This window comes from Sminthopsis crassicaudata, chromosome X (genome assembly GCF_048593235.1).
Source record: "Sminthopsis crassicaudata isolate SCR6 chromosome X, ASM4859323v1, whole genome shotgun sequence".
Classification (NCBI taxonomy): domain Eukaryota; kingdom Metazoa; phylum Chordata; class Mammalia; order Dasyuromorphia; family Dasyuridae; genus Sminthopsis; species Sminthopsis crassicaudata.
Window position 1 is genome coordinate 21,306,467 of NC_133623.1, and position 24,006 is coordinate 21,330,472.

At 36.5% G+C, this 24,006-nt stretch overlaps 1 protein-coding gene across 1 annotated transcript in view; it reads left to right on the top strand.

Moving 5' to 3' along the window:
• CHM (CHM Rab escort protein) overlaps positions 1-24,006 on the top strand; it is a 175,450-nt gene that overhangs the window by 88,804 nt on the left and 62,640 nt on the right. Inside the window, exon 8 of the mRNA XM_074278021.1 lies at positions 928-1,153. Coding sequence (XP_074134122.1) covers positions 928-1,153 — 226 coding nt within the window. The remainder of the gene's footprint in view (positions 1-927; positions 1,154-24,006) is intronic.

The window sequence follows — 24,006 nt, forward strand, 5'->3', positions numbered from 1 at the left end:
TTTCCTGCCTCAAAAAACCTATTTACTGGGTACCATATGTTCTTGCTTTAACGATGAAAAGTTATTTAGGAAGTTACTAATGTTTGTGTGACTATAAAGTAACAAAATTCATTCCACACACCATATGTAGTCTTGTTACTTTATAGTAATATTGTGTTATTAGCTTTACCATGAAATAGAGTTTTTACTTTTTTTTTTAAAGCCTCAATGAATATTGACTCATTTTCATCCAGAAATTTTTTTCCTATGGAAGTTTTATATTTTTAAATATAACTATTGGTAACACTTCACAGTTTTCATGTGAATAAGACAGATTTTTAAGGAGGGAAAAAAGGATTTGTGGAAAGATGTTAAATGTAATGTGCTGTGCCAATCATAGAAACTTAATGCTATTCTTACTGACTGGAATTTCTACCTGGAATTAAAACAAAACAAAACCAACTAATTATTTAGGGCATAAAAAAGGCTAGTTTTCAAAGAAACAGATGATTTCCCAGATTCTCTGAATTAAGAAGACCTTTTGAGGTCTGCTATTTCTCCATGTGTGTTACTGATTCACCAGAAGAATCCTAGGGCTTGCATGCCTCAGCCACTGGAACTTAGGAAGCCTCAACTATGGTCTTGAGTTTTTTAGTAGCTTCCTTCTCAAGGACAAGGAATCAGAAACTTAATTGTGCGTATATAGCCAGGGCCTGGTTAGCATGACTAATGAATCACTTGAAGTGACTGCATTATTTGAATTTGTATTTTATATCCACAGGGCTGGATGGAGCTAGTGATTGTATTTTATAGAATTATATAACTTTAAATAGTACAATTTCAATCCATGTGATTTCTTCATGGGATCCATCATTTGTGTTGTTTGAATGAAAACGTAGCTGTAATAAGATGTTTTCTTGACTCTAATTTGTGTTTTTATTTGAACAGCTTATGAGAAATGTACCTTTTCGGAATATTTAAAAACTCAAAAACTGACGCCTAACCTACAACACTTTGTCCTCCATTCCATCGCCATGACATCAGAGGCATCCACTAGCACGCTGGATGGCCTCAGAGAAACACAAAACTTTCTACGGTGTCTTGGGCGGTATGGCAACACTCCTTTCTTGTTTCCCTTGTATGGCCAAGGAGAACTGCCCCAGTGTTTCTGCAGGTAAGGCTGACTTGGTGCATTTTGTTTATGCCAAAGGGAGGTCCATGACGGTGGGATTGCTGTCAGATTTGGATGTGGGTCAGTGTCAGTAGAGCCCCAGGTACAGGAGCCATGTACAACATCCTTTTTTGGTTTCCACCTAAAGAAAAATAATAGTCTAAGATCTTGGAATTCTTAAAATGATGTAGGAATGAATTTCATTATTCTCACGTAGGGTTGGCTGAGGCCCGTGCAAACTTCTTACCTTATATTTCAACTAAAGGTGAGAAGAGGATTTTGTTACTAAGTGATTTTGCCATATGGCAGAATTACTCGTTTACCTACAAGGCCCTCAGTTCATTTAGGATTTATTAAATACTCACCATTTGTGTGTCACAGTGCTAATTGCAAGCGCATAAAGACCAAATGAAAAATAGGCTCTGTTGTCCTGGAACCTGCAGTCTGTTGCATGAAGACTTGCTCTCATGGAGCTGTTGCTTCTGAAGGAAACCATGCCTCTACATTTTCTGACAGGAAACTGGGGGTCAAATGAATGTCAATACTTAAGCTGGGGAGATCTACTCCCCAATTACTATTTTATGCCCTCTATGTGGGATTAAATCATACTAAGGATACTGAGGTGGTGTAGTGGATTAAAAAAATTTCTGACAAACCTGGATTCAAATCTGACCTCAAACATTAAATAACCATATGACCTTGGACATGTTCCTTTCAGCCTCAGTTTCCTCGTCTGAAAAATGGGGATAATAATAGCATCTATCTCACAGGATTGTTGGGAGGACCAAATGAGGTAATATTTGGGAAAAACAACAACAAAACAATAAAACCACAGACAAAAACCACACTTCGTATCCTTCCTGGCCTGGAGTGAGTGCTATATAATGCTTATTCTTTTCCCCTCCCTTTCCTTTTTTCTGTAGTACTTGGTTGTCTTGCCAGTGCTGACCATTTTCCTGTGGCTACTGTTCAGTTTGTTTCTTAACATAGTAACTCCACCACCACCTATACATCACGGCCTACAATTTTTATCACCTGCTTATCAGAATAAGGTGTCACCTGTTCTGTGATTTCTAACCACTATTCTATATTCGGTTTTAATGTAAGCCTCTTTAAGCGTTGCTCACAACCAGTTACACTGTGTGTTCTCATCAAGGCTACTGTTATAAATGGCATGCATGCATATTTATGTGAATGATTCAAAGACATTTGGAAGTCACATCCTTCCATTGTAAGTGACGTCTGCAGAAGCAGAATGGCATTTTATAACTACTCAGATGTATCAGTGGATGAACGTGCACAGGAACTTGTATTATTTTAAATCAGTTGGTTATTAATAAGGAAAATTAAACTACTTGTCTCTTAAGTTCATAGGTATGAATGGCAGATCTTTTCAGAAATGGGAACATATTAAAAGACAGGACACTGACACCTAAACAGTTTGCTGGTTGGCCCGGTTACTGAGATTTCCCTAGTTTGCTTTAGGAGTTAAGTTTTTTGTGGAGTGGGTAAATCTATTTCTGTGAAAAATATACTACACATATTTCATTTGTGAGATAAGCAGAATATCACGCTGGAAATACCATTTAAATCCTCTTTTGACTAGTTGATCTCTCCTTTTGGTGTTGTGTCATGTCCTCCTCTAGAGCTCCTTCACATCTAAAAAAGTTCTAATTGTGTTTTTGTATATTATGCTATGGGGAGTATTTGTGGGAGCAAACAGACGCCAACTTTTTCTCTTAGTAAGTCATTGTCCATCATAGTCTCTCCGTTGTAACTTAACCACTATTTACTCACCAGAGTAGAAATGACCAAAATCCAGAACTAACTAGATTTCTAGTGTTGAATTTATCAATTACTATCCTTGACAGTTCTTTCTGATTCAGTCTTATTTTTTTCATTGAATGCCAGGGTAAAAGGAATAGCCAATTGGATCAGTGTATAAGTAACCCACTCAGTTCCCAGGCAAACCACACCTACACTTTTGACACCTCTGTGAAGCAAGTGTTAGAGTATAGAGAAAGACGAGTTAGGGAGGCAAATTAGGAGGCTCTTGCTACAATCTAGGAGAGAGATGATGTAGATCTGAACTAGAGTAGTTGCTGTGTGTATGTAGGAAAAGCATGTGATAATGTGAAGAAAGAAAATCTAATATTTAGTAACTGATTGAGTAGATTGAGTGAGCTTAACAAGTCAAGGGAGATACCAAAGTTGCAAATCAGGTAGACTAGAAAACCTAACTATGCCTTTTTCAATAATGGGAAAGTTTAGAAGGAGTGGAAAATTCGGGGAAGAAGATAATGAGTTCTGTTTTGGACATGTTGAGTTTGAGATACCCACAGAAAATCTAGTTCAGAATGTCTAGTTGATTGTTGGTGTTTCCAGGTCTGGAGATCAGGGGAAGGACTAGGGCCGGATCTATTAGTACAGGAGTCATGTAGAAAGAGAACAAATTGAGCCCATGGCAACTGATGAGCTCATCAACTTAGCAAATATAGAGAAAAAAGTAAAGAGGGCTTAGGGCAAGGAGTCTTGAGGGATACCCACAGTGATCGGGCATGACAGAGTTGAAGATACAGTAGAGGAGATGTAGAAGGATCAGTCAGACAGGTAGAAGGAGAGCTAAGAGGAAGAAATCAGGAAAACTACAAGAAGTGAGTGAGTGGTCAAAAATGTCATATATTACAGAGAGGTCAAGAAGGATGAAATTGGGGAAAAGGTTGGACATGTTCTAGCTGCTCCCTGGGAGTATTTCCTCAAAGCTTTGTACTAGGCCTTCTTTTCTTTTTCTTTCTACTCTCTTATTTGTAATCTTATTACCTTTCATGGATTCAGTTATCATCTCTACAGATTCTTCTTAGATAAATGTATCCAGCCTTCAAAGTCTCTCTCCTGACTTTTAGCTTCTATTAGACATTTTTCATCAATTTAGTTTTTCTTGTATTCATTGCTAGAACTATGTATTTTAAGTAATCACAAATCTTATTGAGAGGGTCTTTTGGTATTCTGAGGCTTGTTTTAATCAGTATAATATTAGCCACAAACAGGAACATTTAATCATCTATAGAGAATTTCTCTTTTCTATTTTGATATCTTCCATGATGATAGTGAGCAACTTTGGGAAGCATCTATCATTCTAGTTTATGTTCTACTGGAATAAATACTTTTATGATTACCAACAGAAAAGAATTCTAACAGTATTGCTATTCTCTGTACTTTACACTGCGTTAACAGTAAAGACGTGGTGTGCTGTAGAGCATCTTTTATGAAAGCCTCATTGTTCACTTCTCATTTTTTTTTCCTTCTGAGATACCTTAGATTTGGGTGTAGATTATTCTCAAAATTTTTATAAAGATGAGAAAATAAGCATATCAGCCCAATTGTTACCAATTTTCCGGTGTTACCAACGTCTTTAGCTACTTGATTTGGCTGGGGTAGAGGCTGGGTTCTGTAGTGTAAATGCTAACAAAAAACGATCTAAGTGTCCTGGACATCAAGCATATTTTCAAAAAGCTAATTTCTCTTAGTCTGTGGGGAGAGGGTAATATTGCTGTAGGAAATATTTTCTTTCTTGTATCTTTCTCTCCCTTATGTATCATATGTTTTTCTTAATTCTTTTATTTGTCCTTTGGGTTGAGTTCTTTACAAGTTTCTTATGATGTATCATTTTTGCTTAGTTATATAGCAGCCTGAGGATTGAGGTGCTCTGAAAATGTGATGGTTCCTCTGTCATTGACGATAAAAGTAGATCATTATGTTATAGCAAGGTTGACAATCCATTTTCCATCTTTTTCTTGCCTTACTGACTTCATCTGTGTATGTTCTTGGAGTGATCAATGGGTTAATTGGGTCTCAAATGAAACTTATAATAGACTTGTTTTCACCTTTATTGCTTTTTGCTATCTTCTGAAATAATGATTGAAATCTTCAGCCTTCCTCTTCTCTAGTGATTTTTAAAAATAACATAAAACTTTATATTGTATGTTGAACTCGCTATAGTGAAAAACTTCTTGCTGTGTGTGACAGCTTGGCTAGATGTAGCTTATATGATTCCAATATTGTAGACATTATCTAGAGCAGGACTTCTTAAACTTTTTTCCACTCACAATCTCTCTTTGCTCAAGAAAATTTTACATGACCCTGGGCCATATAGTTATGTAAAATAGATGTATATATCAAACATTTACTGATAATACTCATAATTTCACGCTCCCACATTCAGTTATAAAACTATATGGAGCAGATCTGTTTGTCTAGCCCTAACCTCTTTTCTGACTGTTGGTCTCACATCTTCAATCCCAGTGTTTCGCACAATGCCTAGCTTTGGTGAGCATCTAATTAATGTTTATTTACTTGCTGACTTGACAAGTGAGGTACCATTTGCTTCATAGGTACCGTAGAGCAGTAACTGGCACTTAGTAGGCACTTAATAAATTCTTTACCTAGCTTTTACAATGCCTTTGAGGGCAACATTGTGTCTTAATTTCTTTACATTCCTAGTTAAACCTAGCATACCTTGAGTCTGTGATCTTTTTGGTGTAACTACTTCCTCCAGTGTATATACAATCCTTTTATGTCTTCCTTTCCTATGCAGTTCCTGTCTTTGTCTTTCAACAAATCTTCAAGAGCTTATTTAACATATTGGAATCCTTCCTTTGCTTCTTTTAATATTTCTTGGATGCCAATGTCACGTTTAATCTCCTTCTTCATTATCCCTCATTATGCATCTCCTTGTCTAGTCACAGTTTGCCTATGTCGGCATTGAGGACATTTGCCTGGATGATTACGGCCTCATCCTTCTCCGCATTGCACAATCCTATCTAACATGTCTTGCCTTTGAGTCACATAAAATTTTGATTTTTTAAAAACCACAGGGTTTGATTCTCAACTACACATATCACTGGGAGAATATTAGTGCTAAAAACGTGAATTTTTTTTTAATAGAAAAGCATTATTTATCCTGTACAATTTCCCAAATGTTATCCAACTACATTTTATCCAGTTGACTTTTTAGCCCATTCTGTCTGTCTATAGTACCTGGCCAAGATATCTATAAAATTCAGATTACATATTATGACATGTAATTCCACAAGAGAGTTCATTATATATGATCTCTTTTATTCAGTGGAACAAATCAATGCACTTTCTGTCCAACTTTACCTCATAATATGAGCAATCTGATTGCTCTATTCCCTTAATTTTTCCTGTCTGACTAACTAGACAGATGTCTTTTGAGTGACCATGAGCCTTTGTGAGGAGGCCATTTGCCAAGGAAAGAGATCTGTTTTATGCCTCACTTCATGTCTATGTTTAGCTGATTATTGAACAAAGTTGCTTGCATTTAGCATGCCTCTCATATAGTTTTCAGATAACATGATGGAGACGTCTTGTTTGAGGAAAAATTTCAATCTGCACTTGGCTTAGTTGGACTCTGTGCCTTTTTTTTTTTTTTTTTTTTTTTTTTTTTGTTAATCAGTAATAGACACAACAGGATTTTCTGTTCCTTAGCACTGTCAGCTGTGCATCTTTAAAAATGTGATTGCCTGTAAAATGGGATCACAGAATTTTGAATTGTCTGGAACTTGGAGATTATTGATCCAGTCATTTTGTTCTACAAATGAAAAAAACTGAAACAAGAGTTGAAGACTTGCCTGAGAACAATCATATCAGCATTAAGTAGCAAAACAGAGAATCAGAGTCGTGTCTTCTCCTTCCAATTTGATGTTCTTTCCATTATGCCATACCACCTCTCTTACAGTACTTTGCAAAAGACTGCTTTGTCCCTTCCTTCTTTTCATCAGTGGATGTAAAGACCATTCTCTTTTCTGGAGATCAGATAGTGGATACATAGGTAGGTGCTTGCTGTTACCCTTTTAGTAGCCTTTTAGTGAGGGAGGAAACGATACAATAGTATTGCCTGAAATTTTGTTCTTAAACCATTCTTTTGGTATAGTTCCTTCTCAGAGAGATCTTGAAAATTCACACCTAAATGCTTTTTATTTGCCTGCATTGTGCGCGTGTACATGTATACGTGTGTGTATATATAATAGCCAAATACAAACATGCACATATATAGACATGCACATATAGACATATATAGATATTGATGAAGATAGATTTTCATAGGAGGCTGATCAATTTCATGGCTGTTTGATTTGTCACTTACAAATGCTCTTTGTATCTTAGATGTCTTAAACTAAGGTTTTTATCCCCTTTAATGGCTTTTTGCCATTTTGTGAGTGATAACTGTAATCATCTGGCATCCTTCTCTGTAATTAGTTTGTGCTCTAAACTCATGTTACCTTTGGCTGCTCTACATCTCAGAATCCCTTGCCTATAGAAAATGTGTAACAGATCTTTGAAAGAATGACTCAAAATATAACTGTTGATTGAACATCTGAAACAACAGAATATAAAAGCAGATGTTTTCTCACTGGAGAATTGGATGTGTTATTGAATCATCACAACTGGGCTGGTCCACCTTTCCCCACGGAGCACAGATTTTATTTAATTTTGATCTTTGGAGTTTGGGAAGAACTTTTATTTGGCAAGTGGAAAAGATCATTGAGGTTGCAGAGGTATTGCTCAGAGTCAATATCGGAACAAAGAAAATAGCTCACATGTTCAAATTCAGCACTATATCAAGGGCCCAGCTATACATTCAGTTCCGTTTTCCTTTCCAAGACAGTGTAACTATCCTTGGCAAAATGGCTGCTAAGGAAATGGAAAAGGCAGCATAGAGTAGATTAGACTAAAGTTGTTGGAAGCTTCCATGCCAGAGACAGCATTCAAGAATTTTTCCACATTTGAAGGAGACTACTTGAAACCAAATTAGAACTAAGATGTAGAGTTCTGAACAATACAGAGATGGCCCCTTATTTTCTGACCTTTCTGTTCCTATTTCTAAAGGATGCTGCCCCTCTAGTTAATAGGTTATTTTGGCAGCAGGACAATCCATAAAGTATAGAAGGTAAGCATGGTTGTTATGTTTGTGTGATCATTTGTTTGTTTTTCCCTTGAGGAGAAAGTCTTTCTTGGGATAAACAGCAGAATGGTGAGATAATCCATCATTTTGAAACCTGTTCTCTAGTGATGGATGGATAGATTGGTAAAGTAACTCAATAATCTTCATTTTTTTTCAGGTTATTCACAGATCAGTGAGCATTGTCGTTAATAAAGCTATGGAATACTTTGTGTCCTAGCCTACATTATTCCTCAGGTTTTGACAGGAAAAGACTTTTAATTTGAAAATAACCTTTTATCGAAACTTATATATAAATGCATGATGTGTGGGGGGGGTGCGTGCCTGCAATATATATAGCATTCTCAAATTTTGTAGTTGTTTAGCCTTACTCTGTTCTAGGTCCCAAGTGTACCAAGACAGAAAAAGAAGGTACAGTCTCCTCACCCAGGGAGCTTATCTCTTATTCCAGGAGACATGTACATTGGGAGGAATGATACAGGATAGGCCATGGTGAAGGCAAGGAGAGACCCAGATAAAGTGCTTCCAGGAGAAGCGTTATCTAGGTAGCTTTATGAGTTGAGGAGAATTCTGAAAGGCAGAGAAGAGGGGAGTTTATTCCAGGCAGGGGACACTGATTGTGCAAACATATAGAGGGAGGAGATGCCACAGCCAGTTTGACTGCAATATACAATGCACGACTATACTAGCTGACATTTGCAAAGCATTTTACATAAATTTCATTTGATGCTTCCAGCCACCCTACCTGTGAGATAGACACTATTATTATTGCCATTTGAGAGAGAAGGAAATTCAGACTCAAAGTGAATAATAAGATCTTTCACTCAGATTTTGAACTGGAACAGACCTGAAAGTCTGTCTGATTAAAGATGAGTAAAGTGAGGCAATAATAGTTAAGCACACAAGTAAAAAGTGGTAAAACTGGGATTCGACCCCAGGTCCAGTGCTTTTTCTATTATATCTCATTGATACCTCAATGAGGTTATTGGCTTTATTTATTCCGGGTTTGTTGCTGTGAAAACCGCAAACTCCTTAGGTAGGTAAGAGTCTCTTTATCCTTTTTTCCTATCGTTCCCCTTCATAGTCAGACAGCTAAGAGAGTCAGCAGTGTTAGAGAAACTTAGGAAGGCTAGTGTCTGGCAGGAAGTGATGGCCACTATCAGAAGGAACTTGAAGCCTGAGAAGAAGCCAAGTCTTGGCCTTTGCTCGAACAATCTCAGAACAGTAGGATACAAAGCCAAATTATCAAGGGAAGTAGATTCTGCTTTGCTGCGGAGTTGAACAATAAAAGGCTGGAAGATGTAAGGAAGAACAAACTTGAGGGGTTCTGTAGGCTCTGGGGAAAGTTTTTGGTTTTGTTTTTTAAAAGAGAAGTGCTCTGGCCAGAGGGAGAGAAGGAACATCATTCAAGAGCATGGGAATGTGATGGTTTTGAGACAAAGACATATTTATGGTGTTGCCAGAAGCAAGGGCTATATAAATGGAGGACCCTGAAGGAGAAGTGGGACAGGCCATAAAGAAAACGGTACTGGGGGAATGAGAGAAAGTCACTTAACCTTCATTTGCAACATCTATGAAATGGGGAGGTTGGGTTTGATAATTGCTAAGGCTCCTATATATTCTTATGAGTCTTTGAATTAGAAATGCAATTTTAAACTCTTATAGACCATTGTGCCAAGCTCTGGAATTAGAAATAGAAAAGCAAAAATCCCTGCAGTCTGAGCACTCTCCTAGTAATTGAGGGGAACAACACTTAAAATTGTTCCACCATCATGTAGCTAGGAAACCTTTAGGGTATGACCTCCAAATAGATGACATGGCCTATTATTCTGAAAGATATGGCTGTAGGGCCAGTGAGAAAGCCTGGTCCTGCTTGATCTTGCTAGAGAGAGTACCATCTGTGACTCCCTGCTTATTGGAAGGGAGATAAGCAGTCACATTCTGCTGGGGACCTAGAATGTCCCAGGCCCATGACTCTTGGGAAAGTGGGAGATTTGATGAGCTTTGCTTCAGTAGGGGTTGGGTTGGAGTCATTGGAAGAAGGGGGCTGCTTCACTTTCTTTGCCCCATGATAGGCCCTGGGTGAGGAGGGTCAGGCAGCGACTATTTGGGAATAGGAGTTTGTTAATGATTGATAAAGTATAGATTCTAAAAGCAACAGTGGAAGGAGATCAGCAGAGCAAGATGGGGACTAAGCCCTGGATAGAATGAGGTAATGCAGAGATGCTTTTCAGTCACAAGGGTTAGGGAATTAGGAGGTAGGTAGTTTGCTACCCAAAAGACAATGGATACAATAGGGAGAAGTTTCTAGGGTAAATTGCACCCAGTATTATAATTAGAATCTAACATTTGAAAATGCTTAGAAGAAATCAAGAGGAAGTTTAGAAGGAAGCACAGACAAGCAAGGCAATGTTGAAAGTAATGTATCGAATTTATCTCATACTTATATATATATGTGTATATATATATGTACAAATATATATATATATTTAAAGATAGATGGTACAAAATGAAGATTCAGAGTTTCATGTAAGGTCCTCCTTTTGTGTTCTGCATGTGGAAATGCTTTTATTGGAGGATGTTTAAGTTCACAATTTAAAAGGGAAAAATTACTTTAATTTTGATTTAATTCAGGGGCAGAGTTATATATCTGAACTTGACTAACTGCCACTGGGGCCATAGAATTTGGGGTTTTCCTTCTACCTCCTGTTCCTATTTGAGGTATGGAGTTCAGCTCTCAAGATCCTGACTTCTGATGGGAAGGATGTCAGGTTCCTTCTTCTCCCACTCTTAATCTCATTAACTCTCCCTTTCCCATTTCCCTGAAATTTATGTATCCAGTAATAAATTTACTTGTAGTTTGTGTTATGGCTTGTGTCTAATGTTCTACCAGAAAAGAGAGTAAATACCCTCTGATTGGCACGGGACAGGGAATTTATTTGTGCACACAAAAAGAATGTTAAACACAGGATGCTAACGAGTATGCATTTAACAACAACTACCACCAAATCCCCCTCAGAACAGGATTTGAAAACTTAATTAAAACTTCTGTTAAAATCTCCTGAGAGGCTAATACTTAAATTTTAGCAGAACTTAAAGCAATCTGTAAGAGTGCTAATAAGGCATTTTGCATTACGTGTCGACTTTGTGCTTTCCGAACCACTCTTATTACATGTGTGCTGGTAAATGACCAGGCCTAGGCATATCTTTGTACAGGTTGTCAGCATCTTTCCAGGAGATCTGGAGGACTCTTCCCTTGCTGCCTTTCGGCTTCACCCACTGAGACTCAGGTCCTGCACATGTCTCAAGCTCACAAGGTGGCCTTTAGGTTTAGATGTTTCTACTTCAGGTTTGATACTCATTCTGCTAAGATTAGGGAAGAATAAAAGCAAAAGTGGAAGAGCCAGCCAGATGTCTGAGTACAAGCAAGCTTATCTGTGTGGATCTTCCTACATGCACAATCATATGGGCACAGTTGTCATGATAAAAGGGAGAGGGAAGTCAGTGTTCCCCTTGTTGTAAGTCTCAAACTTACAGGATTCTTCTTTGAGCGTCAGTTAAATTAAAAACTTCTCTGAGGATTGCTGCTCTTATGAGGGGGAAGAAGACCAAAGAATCCTGTACACTTAGTTATAAATGTCCAAAGTCCTTTCTGCCCTGGGTCAACATACTTCTAGGAGCAGACCCCAGAGCTCTCACATGGTAAACCCGAACCAGCAAGAGAAATTCTGAACATGCTCCATGGGATAACCTTCATCACGTAGAGATAACGTTTCTTCTTAATTCACTAACCCTGCTGCTCTCATTGTATCTCTGGGGGCCAATGTAAATACTTAGAAAATAATAATATTTAAGGGGGAAAAAGGGCTTGTCCAGCTGTGTCAGCAGCTTATGCCCTTCCCTTCAGTGTTCTTGGAGCTTGTGGAGGCCTTAAGATAATTTGGATGGCTGTCAACAAGTTACCTCGAGTCATGACAAGACTCTAAGGGACAAATGAAAATGGGTATGACTTTGTCCTCAGCCTCAGTGAGACTCAGCAAGAGGTGCTGACTCTGCACCTTGCCTGCATCCCGAGGTTTGGCAGAGGTGAAAGGACTTCTTGCTGTCTCGCCCTAACTCAGCTACCACTAATGGCTGGGGACTTCCCTTGAGAGGGTTGAGGAAAATTAAAGTCTCAATATCTTACAGCCACCTGAGCCAGCCCTGTTATGGGCCAGCCAGCCCAGGTGGAGTTGTGAGGATGACTAACAGTATCCAAGAGCTTGTTGGCTACTTTTAAACCAAGGTGGTCTTCCATTGCCTGGTGACACTTTTTGGAAGCAGTAGCAAGATCAAACTTTGGTGAATATTGGCAGCAGAGGCAGCAGTGGGGGCCCCTTTAACAGTAAGTCTATGATCCTCTGATTAGCTTTCCTCCCTTTCCCCAGAGTTCAAGTCCATGCAAGTGCAGTTAGTGTTTGTAAAAATGTGTGCAAGTTTCCTGTCTGATATAATTAAAGAAAATTTTAAATGCCTTTAGATAATAAGGTGATGGTTCATTTTAATTTCTATTTGGAAGTCATGATAATTTCAAATGAGGTTTACTTTATGAAGAATAATTTTAAGATTTTATGGGACTTATTAAACCTATTTTAGAAATCAAACTGGTTTCAATAATTTCTGAAACCATTCATTTGCATCCAAAAGAATTCTTAACTTGGTAATTACCCCTTGTAACCATTTCTGAATGATCATTAGATTATATGATTTAAAGCTGGAAAGGACCTTAGAGATTATCTTTTCCTACTCCCTTATTGTAAGGGTAAAGATCCCAAGATGCAGACAGGTTACTCCCTATAGAAGTAATAAGCTTTCTTCTCCCAAATTCAAATAGCTTCCACCCCACTTTGTACGCAGTAAGTGAGATGTACCTATGGCATGTTCTTTACGGTCTGTCAACCTCCTCTTTTATTATTCTACATGATTTCAATTTTTTTTTAATATGGTGAGAAAATCTATAAGTTCTATTCTATCTTCTGTTCATTGTAGTCAAATCAAAACAATATGTCTTTGAGAATCCACACTATTCCTTCTGGAAGTCTGATCATCAGCGAAATATTAGACCTATAATTCTTTTTTTTTTTTTTTTTTAATTCATTTTTCCAAATTTTCCCCTCCCTCCCTCCACTCCCTCCTCCCGATGGCAGGTAATCCCATATATTTTACATGTGTTACAATATAACCTAGATACAATATATGTGTGTAAATACCATTTTCTTGTTGCACATTAATTATTAGCTTCCGAAGGTAGAAGTAACCTGGGTACATAGACAGTAGTGCTAACAATTTACATTCGCTTCCCAGTGTTCCTTCTCTGGGTGTAGTTATTTCTGTCCATCATTGATCAACTGGAAGTGAGTTGGATCTTCTTTATGTTGAAGATTTCCACTTCCATCAGAATACATCCTCATACAGTATTGTTGTTGAAGTGTATAGTGATCTTCTGGTTCTGCTCATTTCACTCAGCATCAGTTGATGTAAGTCTCTCCAAGCCTCTCTGTATTCCTCCTGTTGGTCATTTCTTACAGAGCAATAATACTCCATCACATTCATATACCACAATTTACCCAACCATTCTCCAATTGATGGACATCCATTCAACTTCCAGTTTCTAGCTACAACAAAAAGAGCTGCCACAAACATTTTGGCACATACAAGACCTATAATTCTTAGGCCTTTTTGACAGATGAATTGGGATGGTCAGTTGTGGTTTCTTTGATTAAGACTGAAATAACACTTTCTTTTCAAGAATATTTTTTCATCCTAGTGTGGGTAGGAATGTATGAAATTGTTTTTCTACATGCTAGTACAGGGTTTGTGCAGTTTTTAGTAGCTGGTGTGTTGAGCTTCTAGCAGTTACTATCACTGTCCCCTTGTAGCAACTCTCAGCTTCTTGGCTTTACTCAAAGACTATAGTTGTTCAGAGCTTAGTAATGGAGAGACTGTGAGTAGGGGTACACTCACACACAAAAACCCACCAAAAACTGGGCCTGCTGCTACGATCCCAAGCTTACAATGTGTTGCTCACTGATCTCCCCAGAAAAAGCACAATAGTTTTTCCTTGTTGAGGCAAAGTGACCCAAGAATCATGTCTCCTATTTCATGGTGGTATTTTAGATAATTATTTCACAACTAAATCAGAAGAAAATCAGAATAACCTTGACTAGATGGCTTCTGAGATCTCTTTTCAGAGCAGAAATTCTGAGGTCTTTGAACTAAAGGAGAAAATGAAAGATTATAATGAAGTATCTTTTAGCTGATTAGTTCTCCAGTATTCTTGCAGTAACCTAAAAGCAAAGACTCTTTGTAGCCAGTACAGGTCTGAAACCTATGGACCATCTGATTTGCCATGGGCCATCTCAATGACATGCGGGCATTAGTAGGGAGATGTGTTTTTAGCGATGATAAAATCATGTCATTGATCACAATAAATTAAACAGTATTTGTGTAGTCTCGTCAGACTTAGCCACAGTCATGGCCTTAGTCGCAATAACAAATAGAATCTACCTGACCAAAATGAGCTATTCCTTCTTAGAGAGTGTCTGGTTTGGAGGATAAATTCTCAATATCACCTTGTTTCCCAACTTGACCTAAATTTCCATACTCTTGCCATGATAGTCAAACTTAGCTCCTTGCTTTTCCAAGAACAACATCCTGACTGATCTTGCTTCTGAGATCTTATTCCAGTAGTTGCTGATATCTAGGTTGCTGACTTTTCTCCATCTATACTAATTTAAATCCCACTTTGTTCTTTTAGTTCAATTACTACCCCATTTTGAAACTTTGAAGGCTAACCTTCTCTACAGTCAGAAATGATGTTCCTACAAACTATTGTAACACATCTCTGATATTTCTGCTGTTTTGTTTTTAATCTCTGTATTGGTTATATTACTAGAGTTTACAAAAGCATCTTTAGGATTGGTACTGTCTTATTTACCTTTGTTTCTTCCCACAATAAAAAAAGACATTTGTTAAAGTTTGTTGAATTAATTAATGACTGCATGCATGGATCAGACCCTGAGTTTCAGTTCTGTTGCATCATTTTATTGGTCTTGTCTGTATGGCTGTGAGCAAGTCAAGTTTGATTCAGTCAACCCACCCCATTGGTTAAGTGGGAATAATGCTATCCTTGCATCCTTGTTGTAAGGATTAAATGACATTACATACATGACAATATTGTAGAAATTGTAAAGATCAATATAACTGTGAGCGTCTTATTAATTCAGTCAACTCTTTTAATATTTGGTATGCATAAGGCACTGGGCTAGATTTGGGACATAGATAAAAAGGCAAAACCCAAAACAATTCCTGTCTTTCAATCAGCTTGCATTCTACTGTAGGAAAGTAGATAAGGAAATCAAAAGTAACATGAGGAGGGAGAGAGCATGATAAACTAGGGGATATCAGGGAATCATTCCTCCCTGGAGGAGGTTGTACTTGATGGGGATTCTGGGAGATAGGTGATGTGAATGCACATAACCTAGGGGGTGAAATATTTCGTTTAGAAAATGGCTAGTCCAGTTTGTCTGGACTAGAGAATACATAAAAGGGAATGATGTGAAATAATTCTGGAGATTTAAGTTAGAGTGATTAGGCAGGCCATAAATGGCATGCTGAGGAGTTTGTGTTTTGTCTTAGAAGGAGTAGGAAGCCAGTGAAGGCTTCTGGGCAGGAGAGTAACGCATTCATGGCTGCCTTTGAAAAAATTATGTTGGAAGCTCTGATTACTTTACAAATGTAACTTGGCATTATCAATCATTCAACCCATCAAGAAATATTAAAGACCTGGTATGTAGCAAATACAGATGAAAATACAAACTGCATTAATAAATAAAAATATATATCAAGTGGTTTAAACAAGGTTGTTTGGGAGAAAGGGCACTAACAGTTGGGGAGTCGGGCAAGGTTTTTATTTATATTGAGCTACATCTTAAAGAAATAGCGAGACTATAGAGTGGAGATAAGGAAGAATTATAGTCTAAGCACTGGGAATGGATAATCAGGCAAAGACCCAGAGATGGAAATGGAAGATTTGGAGATTATCAAAATCAGTATGTGGGATTTTGTTTGTATACCTTGGAAAAAATTAGTGAAATAGTGAGTAAAGTCTGTCTTTAAGTTGGGATCCTTAATCTATTTTATTAAGCTAAGCTTGAAAGCCAAATGACTTAAATTATCTTAATTTGTTATTGTTTGGAGCATATGGTTCATGTATTTAAGAGAGAATGACACACAAGTTCACTCTATTTGTCTCTCAGATCAAGCCAAGCCAACAACAACAAAAAAAAAAGAAAATATTTGAGACTACAGATCTATTTTTAAGTCTTATATTTTTAAGACAGTTTTCTTAAATCAACAATACAAAGAAATAGAAGAAAACAATAGAGTGGGAAACATGACAGCTTTTCTAGAAAACTAGAGATAACAAGGGAAAGTTTCAAGCAAAAAATGGCTGTGATAAAAGACAAAAATGAGAGGGATTTAAAAGAAACAGAAGAGATCAATAAGAGGTGGCAAGAATATAAAAAAGATCTACATAAGAAAGATATTAACACCATCGATAATCATTATGGTGTAGTTACTGATCTAGAGCCATACATCCTGGAGAATGAAGTCAAGTGGCCTTTGAAAGTGGTGTGGAGTCTGGTAAGTCTGGTGGAGGTGATTGACAAACATTTTTATGAAAAAATAACTGTGTTCCATAACAAAATTTAGTGAGAAGAGTGGCATTGTTTTTATATTTTTGTGAATCTTTTTAATGCCTGGGATAACAGAAAACAGCTGGATTTTCCTATCTATTTATGCATTCATTCTGTACAATATGTTATTTTGGTTGGAAAATATGAAGAAAATCCTACTTCAGGTAGTTGGAAAAGGGAGGAGCATTTTAATTGCCTTTTCAGATAATAGTGGATATCTCTTTGAATTATTTTTTGATTCTACAACAAGTGGCAATTTCTTTTTTTTTTTTTTAAGAATACTATCATAAAATATTTTATTTTTATTTTTATATATATATATATATTTTTATAATATTATCCCTTGTATTCATTTTTCCAAATTATACCCCCCTTCCCTCCATTCCCTCCCCCCCGATGACAGGTAATCCCATACATTTTACATGTGTTACAATATAACCTAGATACAATATATGTGTGTAAATCCCATTTTCTTGTTGCACATTAAGTATTAGATTCCGAAGGTATAAGTAACCTGGGTAGATAGACAGTAGTGCTAACAATTTACATTCACTTCCCAGTGTTCCTTCTCTAGGCGTAGTTATTTCTGTCCATCATTGATCAACTGGAAGTGAGTTGGATCTTCTTTATGTTGAAGATATCAAGTGGCAATTTCTTAAAGGTTATTTTATTGTGGAATCTGAAATTATGCAAATTACATTTTTGTATTCTGTTACATTTAAATGCTGTGAATGGGTCTTTTTTCCATGTGTGAAATCGATTGGTCTGTTTTGCACTTTGAATGGATCTTTTACTCACAATTTCGTAACTTCACTTATCCGACCATTTGGAAAATATAGTTTCACTGAGTTATATCAATCTTCCAAATGTTGACGTGTTTCTTTATACCACATCAAAATTCACAGTTGATCTCATTAGAAAAGACTTCAAAGATCTAGAAACTGTCAAGCTCATGGTGGCAGTTACAAGTTTTCCAAAATTTGAATATTTTCTCAAAAGCTTGACTTTTCTTATTGGCAACAAGTACTGTCAGTTGTTTTCCTTGAAGTGACAGGCTTGCTTTGTTCATTTTTGAGAAAATGCCTGCCAAATGTCCAAGTCTAAAGAAGCATAGTTTATTTGTTAGCAAAAATTATGTTCCATGTAAAAAGGCTGCTAATTCATCTTGCAGTTCAATTGTACAAGTGCTTTCCCCAAGACAGCCATCAGATTTTTGAATGCAGAAGTGTTTTGTGGGTACTTCCCATTTTGTCACACAGATTATTAAAAAGGGATGTACTTGTGTATCAAAATTGAATTAAACTAATAAGTTTTATTGTTTAAAGACATTCTTTTTTTCTCCCCCCCCCCCGCCCCCGAGGCTGGGGTTAAGTGACTTGCCCAGGGTCACACAGCTAGGAAGTGTTAAGTGTCTGAGATCAAATTTGAACTCGGGTCCTTCTGAATTCAAGGCTGGTGTTCTGTCCACTATGCCACCTAGCTGCCCTGTTTAAAGACATTCTTAAGTGAAACTTGATGGTTTTTTTTTTTTAACTGTGTATGTGTGGCAATGAAGAATACAGTGGTTTCTAGTATATTTTGTTGCCGCTGCCTCGATTTATGCTAAGTTGCCAGCAGTTTTACTCACCTTTTTTTTCTATCATCAATGCAAATATCAGCACAGTTATTTCAAGATAAACTATCAAGTTCATAAAGGTTTTTCTATACTTCAAATATTTCAACACCTCCTATTTTTGTTGCCAAGCAGTTACATTAAAGATTTCCTTTGATGATAAGTTGATACTGGTACCAGGTGAGTACAAATAAAACACCAAGTCTAACCACATCTGGAGATTTTTCCCTTTGCAAGATGAAAATATAAGTTTGCAGATGAGATATTAATGCATTCTTAGTGTTTGCAACTAAATCTTCAATTCAGAGGACATGTAACCCTCTGGAAAACCCCACTGAATAGTTGAAAGAGAATGACAGTGAAAAAAAAAAGGCAAGTAATGTCTTAATATTCTCATCATGACAGTAATTTTGACCTCATAGACCATCAAGACCAAAGGGTACTGGGTAAACCTCACTTTGTGAACTGCTGCTTTTGGAACTTCTCTTAAGTCTTTTAGTTTCAGAGTATGCACAATATGTGTTAAAAAAGAAAGAAAGAAAGAAAGAAAGAAAGAAAGAAAGAAAGAAAGAAAGAAAGAAAGAAAGAAAGAAAGAAAGAAAGAAAGAAAGAAAGAAAGAAAGAAAGAAAGAAAGAAAGAAAGAAAGAAAGAAAGTTAATCTGGAGGATGGAAGAGCTAGCAGGTTAATGCAATGGAAAAAAAAAACCTCATTTAAGTAGTGTCTATTAAGTTGAGGTTTGAAAGAAACTAGGACTTCAAAAAGGCAGAGAACCAAGTGGTACATTCCAGGAGCGGGTGCTGGGAAGATGGGAAATGGACATCCATGCTGAAAAGCAGTAGAAAAATGAGTTTGGTTAAATAGAAGCATGTCTGAAAAGGAAATAGTGGATGGGAATATGGAAGAATAGGTTGGAGTCAGGTTGTGAAGGGCTTTAAATGCCAAAGAGAAGAGTTTGTATTTGATCCTCAACATAAAGGGAACACTGGAGTTGGAATTGGAGCATAGTGGGTTAGCTCTTTAGGAACATCACTTTGGTGGCTCTGTTACTTAGAGATCAGAAAGGGGAGAAACATGAGGCAATGAGATCAATTAGGAAGCTATTCCAACAGTCCAGATGAGAAGTAATCAAAACCAGGTTCTTGGTCATGGCTAGATGATAGAGATAGGAGATGTTGTGAAGGGAGCATCAATAAATTTTCATAACTAATTGTTGGTATTTATATGACATTTGGAGTCCTGGATCACCACATTGGCTGGTAGATAGTTGGTGATCCAGGACTGAAGCTGAGGAGACATGACAACCTGGAATCTGCATTGAGGTGCTGGCTAAACCCCTGGGAGCTCATGAGGTTATGAGGGAACATATAGAAGGGAAAGGGCAGAACCTTCAAGAGCAACCACAATTGATGTAGATGATGAACCAGCAAAAAAGATGGAAAAGGGGTAGTCAGACAGGTGGGAGGAGAACCAGAAGGAAGTAGGGTCTTGAAAACTTAAGAGGAGAGTCTATAAAATATGTATATGATATGTAGTGATCAACAGTGTCACATATAACAAAGAGGCAAAGAAGGATTAGGACTAAGAAAAGACCATCAGATTTGGCAATTACAGTAATTGATAATACCAGAATCAAGATCCAAAAAGATCTTGAAAGATTAGAGCAGGGACAGGCAAATTAGGCTGGAGGGCCAATAGCCTGTTTTTGTAAAACCTATGAGGTAAGAATGGCTTTTGCATTTTAAAATACAGTATTTAAAATATACTAAAACCATTCAAAAACAGAGACCACCTGCCCCGGACCATAGTTTGCTAGACCTCTAGACCCAGAGCATAGGGCTGAACGTATGAATTGAAATTCAGTAAGGATCATTTTAAGGTCTTAATTGTTCAGATAAAAGAAATGAACTCATAAGTAGAGGATGGGGAGACATGATTAGAGTGACATTTATTTGGGAAAAGATCTGTGGATTTTAGTGGACTGCAGACTCAGTGGAAGTTAACAGTGTGATGTGACCAGCCATTGAGGTCCCTTCTACTTTTCACATTCTGTAATTCTGTAAACTGTATTTTCAAAGATGTAGTGTTCCTTTTCTATCTGCTCAACACAAAATGACAAAATGACTTCACATGTATATTTTTGTGGAAGTTAATTCACTCCTTCATGTGTACCCAGCGAATACTGCCGCTCCCTATTTGGAAACACAATATGTTGCTTGTGGTATTGCTGAGATCTCAGAGAGTCTTCAATAACTACTTGTGTGTGTTTTAGCAGAATATTTAGATATTACTGACAATTAATGGATTCTCTAACAGAGGTAGAAAAGTCAAGCAGTTATAAAACCATGAACAGTTAGAAAAATGTCTGTGCTAAACTCAGTATTGATTGCTGGTTTTCAAATAAGTTTATATTGATGTCTTCTCTGTCTTACATCATCAGTTATCTTCAGTATCTCTCTCCCCATTGTATAACAAATTGTAATTTCCAAAAAGGGGGGGGGGAAGCCAGCATAACCAGTCAGTACATTAAAAAATTCCAAAAACCCGTGCAATATTTAATATCTGTGGTTCTCCCACCTTTATGAAGCGTTGGGTAGAGGTGTCCCCTCATCTCATTTGAGTTCTGCTTGCTTTTTATAGTCCTGTTATGTTCGCTTTTGAGTTTTTGGTATGTGGTTATTCTTTCCATTTACATTGTTATAGTCATATTGTATATTGTTTTCTTGGCTCTGTTTATTTTACTCTGCATCAGCTCATGTAGATTTTCCCATACTTCTTTGTATCCATCACATCCATTATTTCTTATAAATAGTAATATTTTCTTGCATTCATGTACCACAATCTAGTTAGCCATTTCCCATTGAATATTTCTCCAGCTATTTATTTAAGTGATTCTTTATTTCTAACCTGAATTCTGAACACTTGGTATTGGAATATATGAAACCTTTCGTATGCTTTGGTAGCTCAATCCCCACATATATTGTAGTTATTTGGAATAAGATTTCTCTTTCTATTTTTGCTTCTTGAGTTTGGGTATTACTTTATAGGAATGCTTTTAATTTATTTTGAAAGGAAGAGTGGAAATTTATATACCTTTTTATGAAACAAATTCATGGTTTCATACACAATTCTTTTGTTGTTGTTGTTGTTGTTTTTTGTATGTATATGGAAATGTTCTTCAGTTGGTTTTTTGGGTTTTTTTGAGGATGAAATTATTTTTAGTAGTATTTTATTTTTCTAAATACATGCAAAGATAGTTTTCAACATTCACCTTTGCAAAACCTTGTTTTCCACGTTTTTCTCCCTCTCTTCTTTCTCCTACCCTCCACAAGACAGCATGCAATCCAATATAGGTTAAGCATGTGCTATTGTTCTAAATATTTCCATATTCGTCATGCTGCAATGCTTTTAATTTTTGAGTGTCTTTAATGTACCCTGAAACTTTGATGAAGCATTTATCTCATTTAGTACCTTTGCTGATTCCTTAGCATTTTCCAAATATACAATATGTTATCAACAAATAGAGATAGTTTTATTTCCTCTTTGCCAATCTTTGTGCATTTTATTTTTCTCTTATTTTGCTGTTACTAGTATTTCAAAAATTATATCAAATAATAGTAGGAAGACTCAATATTCTTGCTTCATTCCCATATTTATTGGAAAAGCTTCTAGCATATCTGGTTTTAGATTTACTTTTTACGTTATTTAAAAAAAAAAGATTTCTCTGTGCTTATAATTTGAAGGATTTTTAGCATAAGATTGCTGTGGTTTGTCAAGGGTTTTTTTCTGCATCTATCGAGTTAATCATGTGTTTTTTGATATTCTGACTTTTAATATGATTATCTTGATTGTTTTCCTACTGTTGAATCATCCTTGCATCTCTGGTATAACTCTCACATGGTTATATATAATGAATGATATCTTGGATAAAATGTACTCTGATGAAATTTTGTTGAAAATTTTGGAGTTGGTATTCATTAATGGTATTGACCCATAATTTTCCTTTTGTTCTTTATCTTTTCCTAGTCTATAGGACTATATTTTATACAGGGATCCTGGTAGAGTACTTTCTTCCTCAATTTTTGAAAATAATTGGTGAAGTATAGATACTAGTTATTCTTTAAAAGTTTAATAAAAATTTTACTGTGGCTCCATTAGGACCAGGAATGTTTTTCTTCTTTCATGGTCCTTTACAGGCAGATCTATTTCCATTTCTGAGTTGGATCATTTAAGATCTCACTCTCTAGTCTTCTGATAGTTTAATATTTTATATTTTTGAAGGTATTCCTCTTTCCTCTGTGTTCTCAGTTTTTGTTAGCATGTGATTTTGCATAATATGTTCTAACTATTCTTTTTATTTCTTCTGGTCTTGCCATTTCATTTTTCTATTAGTCTTATCAGTTTGAAGTAGTTGTTTTATATCTTGATAGTATGTTTTCTTTTTAGGAAATGAGACCTTTAAGTACCAAGGAAATAAAACATGAAATCCAGGACATGGCTTGTTTTATGTACAAAAATAAGCTGAATGAGGAGAATATATTAATGTGGTACCTTGGCATTTTTTTTCCTCTGATCTCCCTCCAGAAATCTCAGGGCCTTGTGCCCAGTATTCATCTTGAGGGATAGAGAAAGTCTATTGACACCTTGAGAAAAACCAGTCATGACAGAGACTCCTATTCATTTTTCATATAGAAGCGTATGCCCATAGTCTTAGAAATGAAAACATATTGCATTTTACACATGAGTTGGAAGCGGGTGGTTTTATTTATTTATTTTTTTAGTCTTCTAGTTGTGTGGTTTAAATTTGGTTTTTAGTCATTAGTACAGTTTAGTTCTCCTCTGTGATTTTGGAATTGATCAAAAGAAATGTGTTTATGAAGTGGTTTGTTGGTGAACAGCAAGGTTGAGAAAGAGAAGCTCTCTCTCTGTTTTTATGTTAGCATTGACTATTTTACATCAGTGCAGTACATTTCTCTTGTAGTAACAGATGCATCAACCCTGAAGCCTATTTTCCTTCTTGTTACATTAGTGTTTAATTAAAGAAAACAACTACTTGGAGGCAGTTACTTTCTGTGAAATGTAATGAAGATTTATTTTGGACGTGACCTTCACTGTATTAGCTGAAACAATAATCAGCAGAATTAATAGAATAATCAAATTATATACAAACTCATAAATCATCATGAATAGTGCTGTCAAAAGTTCAGCTATTAACTGGTCCTATTGTTTTGCAGCTGTGTAAAAAGTTATAATAGCTGATTCCTGACTCGATGGGAACAGAAATTACATTTAAAGGCTATGTGGGATGGGGGCTACCAGGCCAAAAATTTTCACAACTGTTAATTTAGCTGTAATGTGATTTGATGTCACCAGGGCAAAGTTGAACTTGAGTCCAGAGTTAGTGCTGTCTTTCAGCAAAACCTGAATCACTGTTACAGGCAGCAGCCAGTTAATTAGAGTAATATTAGTTTAAGCGTCTTTCTTTTGTGGTTAATGGCATCAAAGAGCTGTGTTGTAGTCTAGAT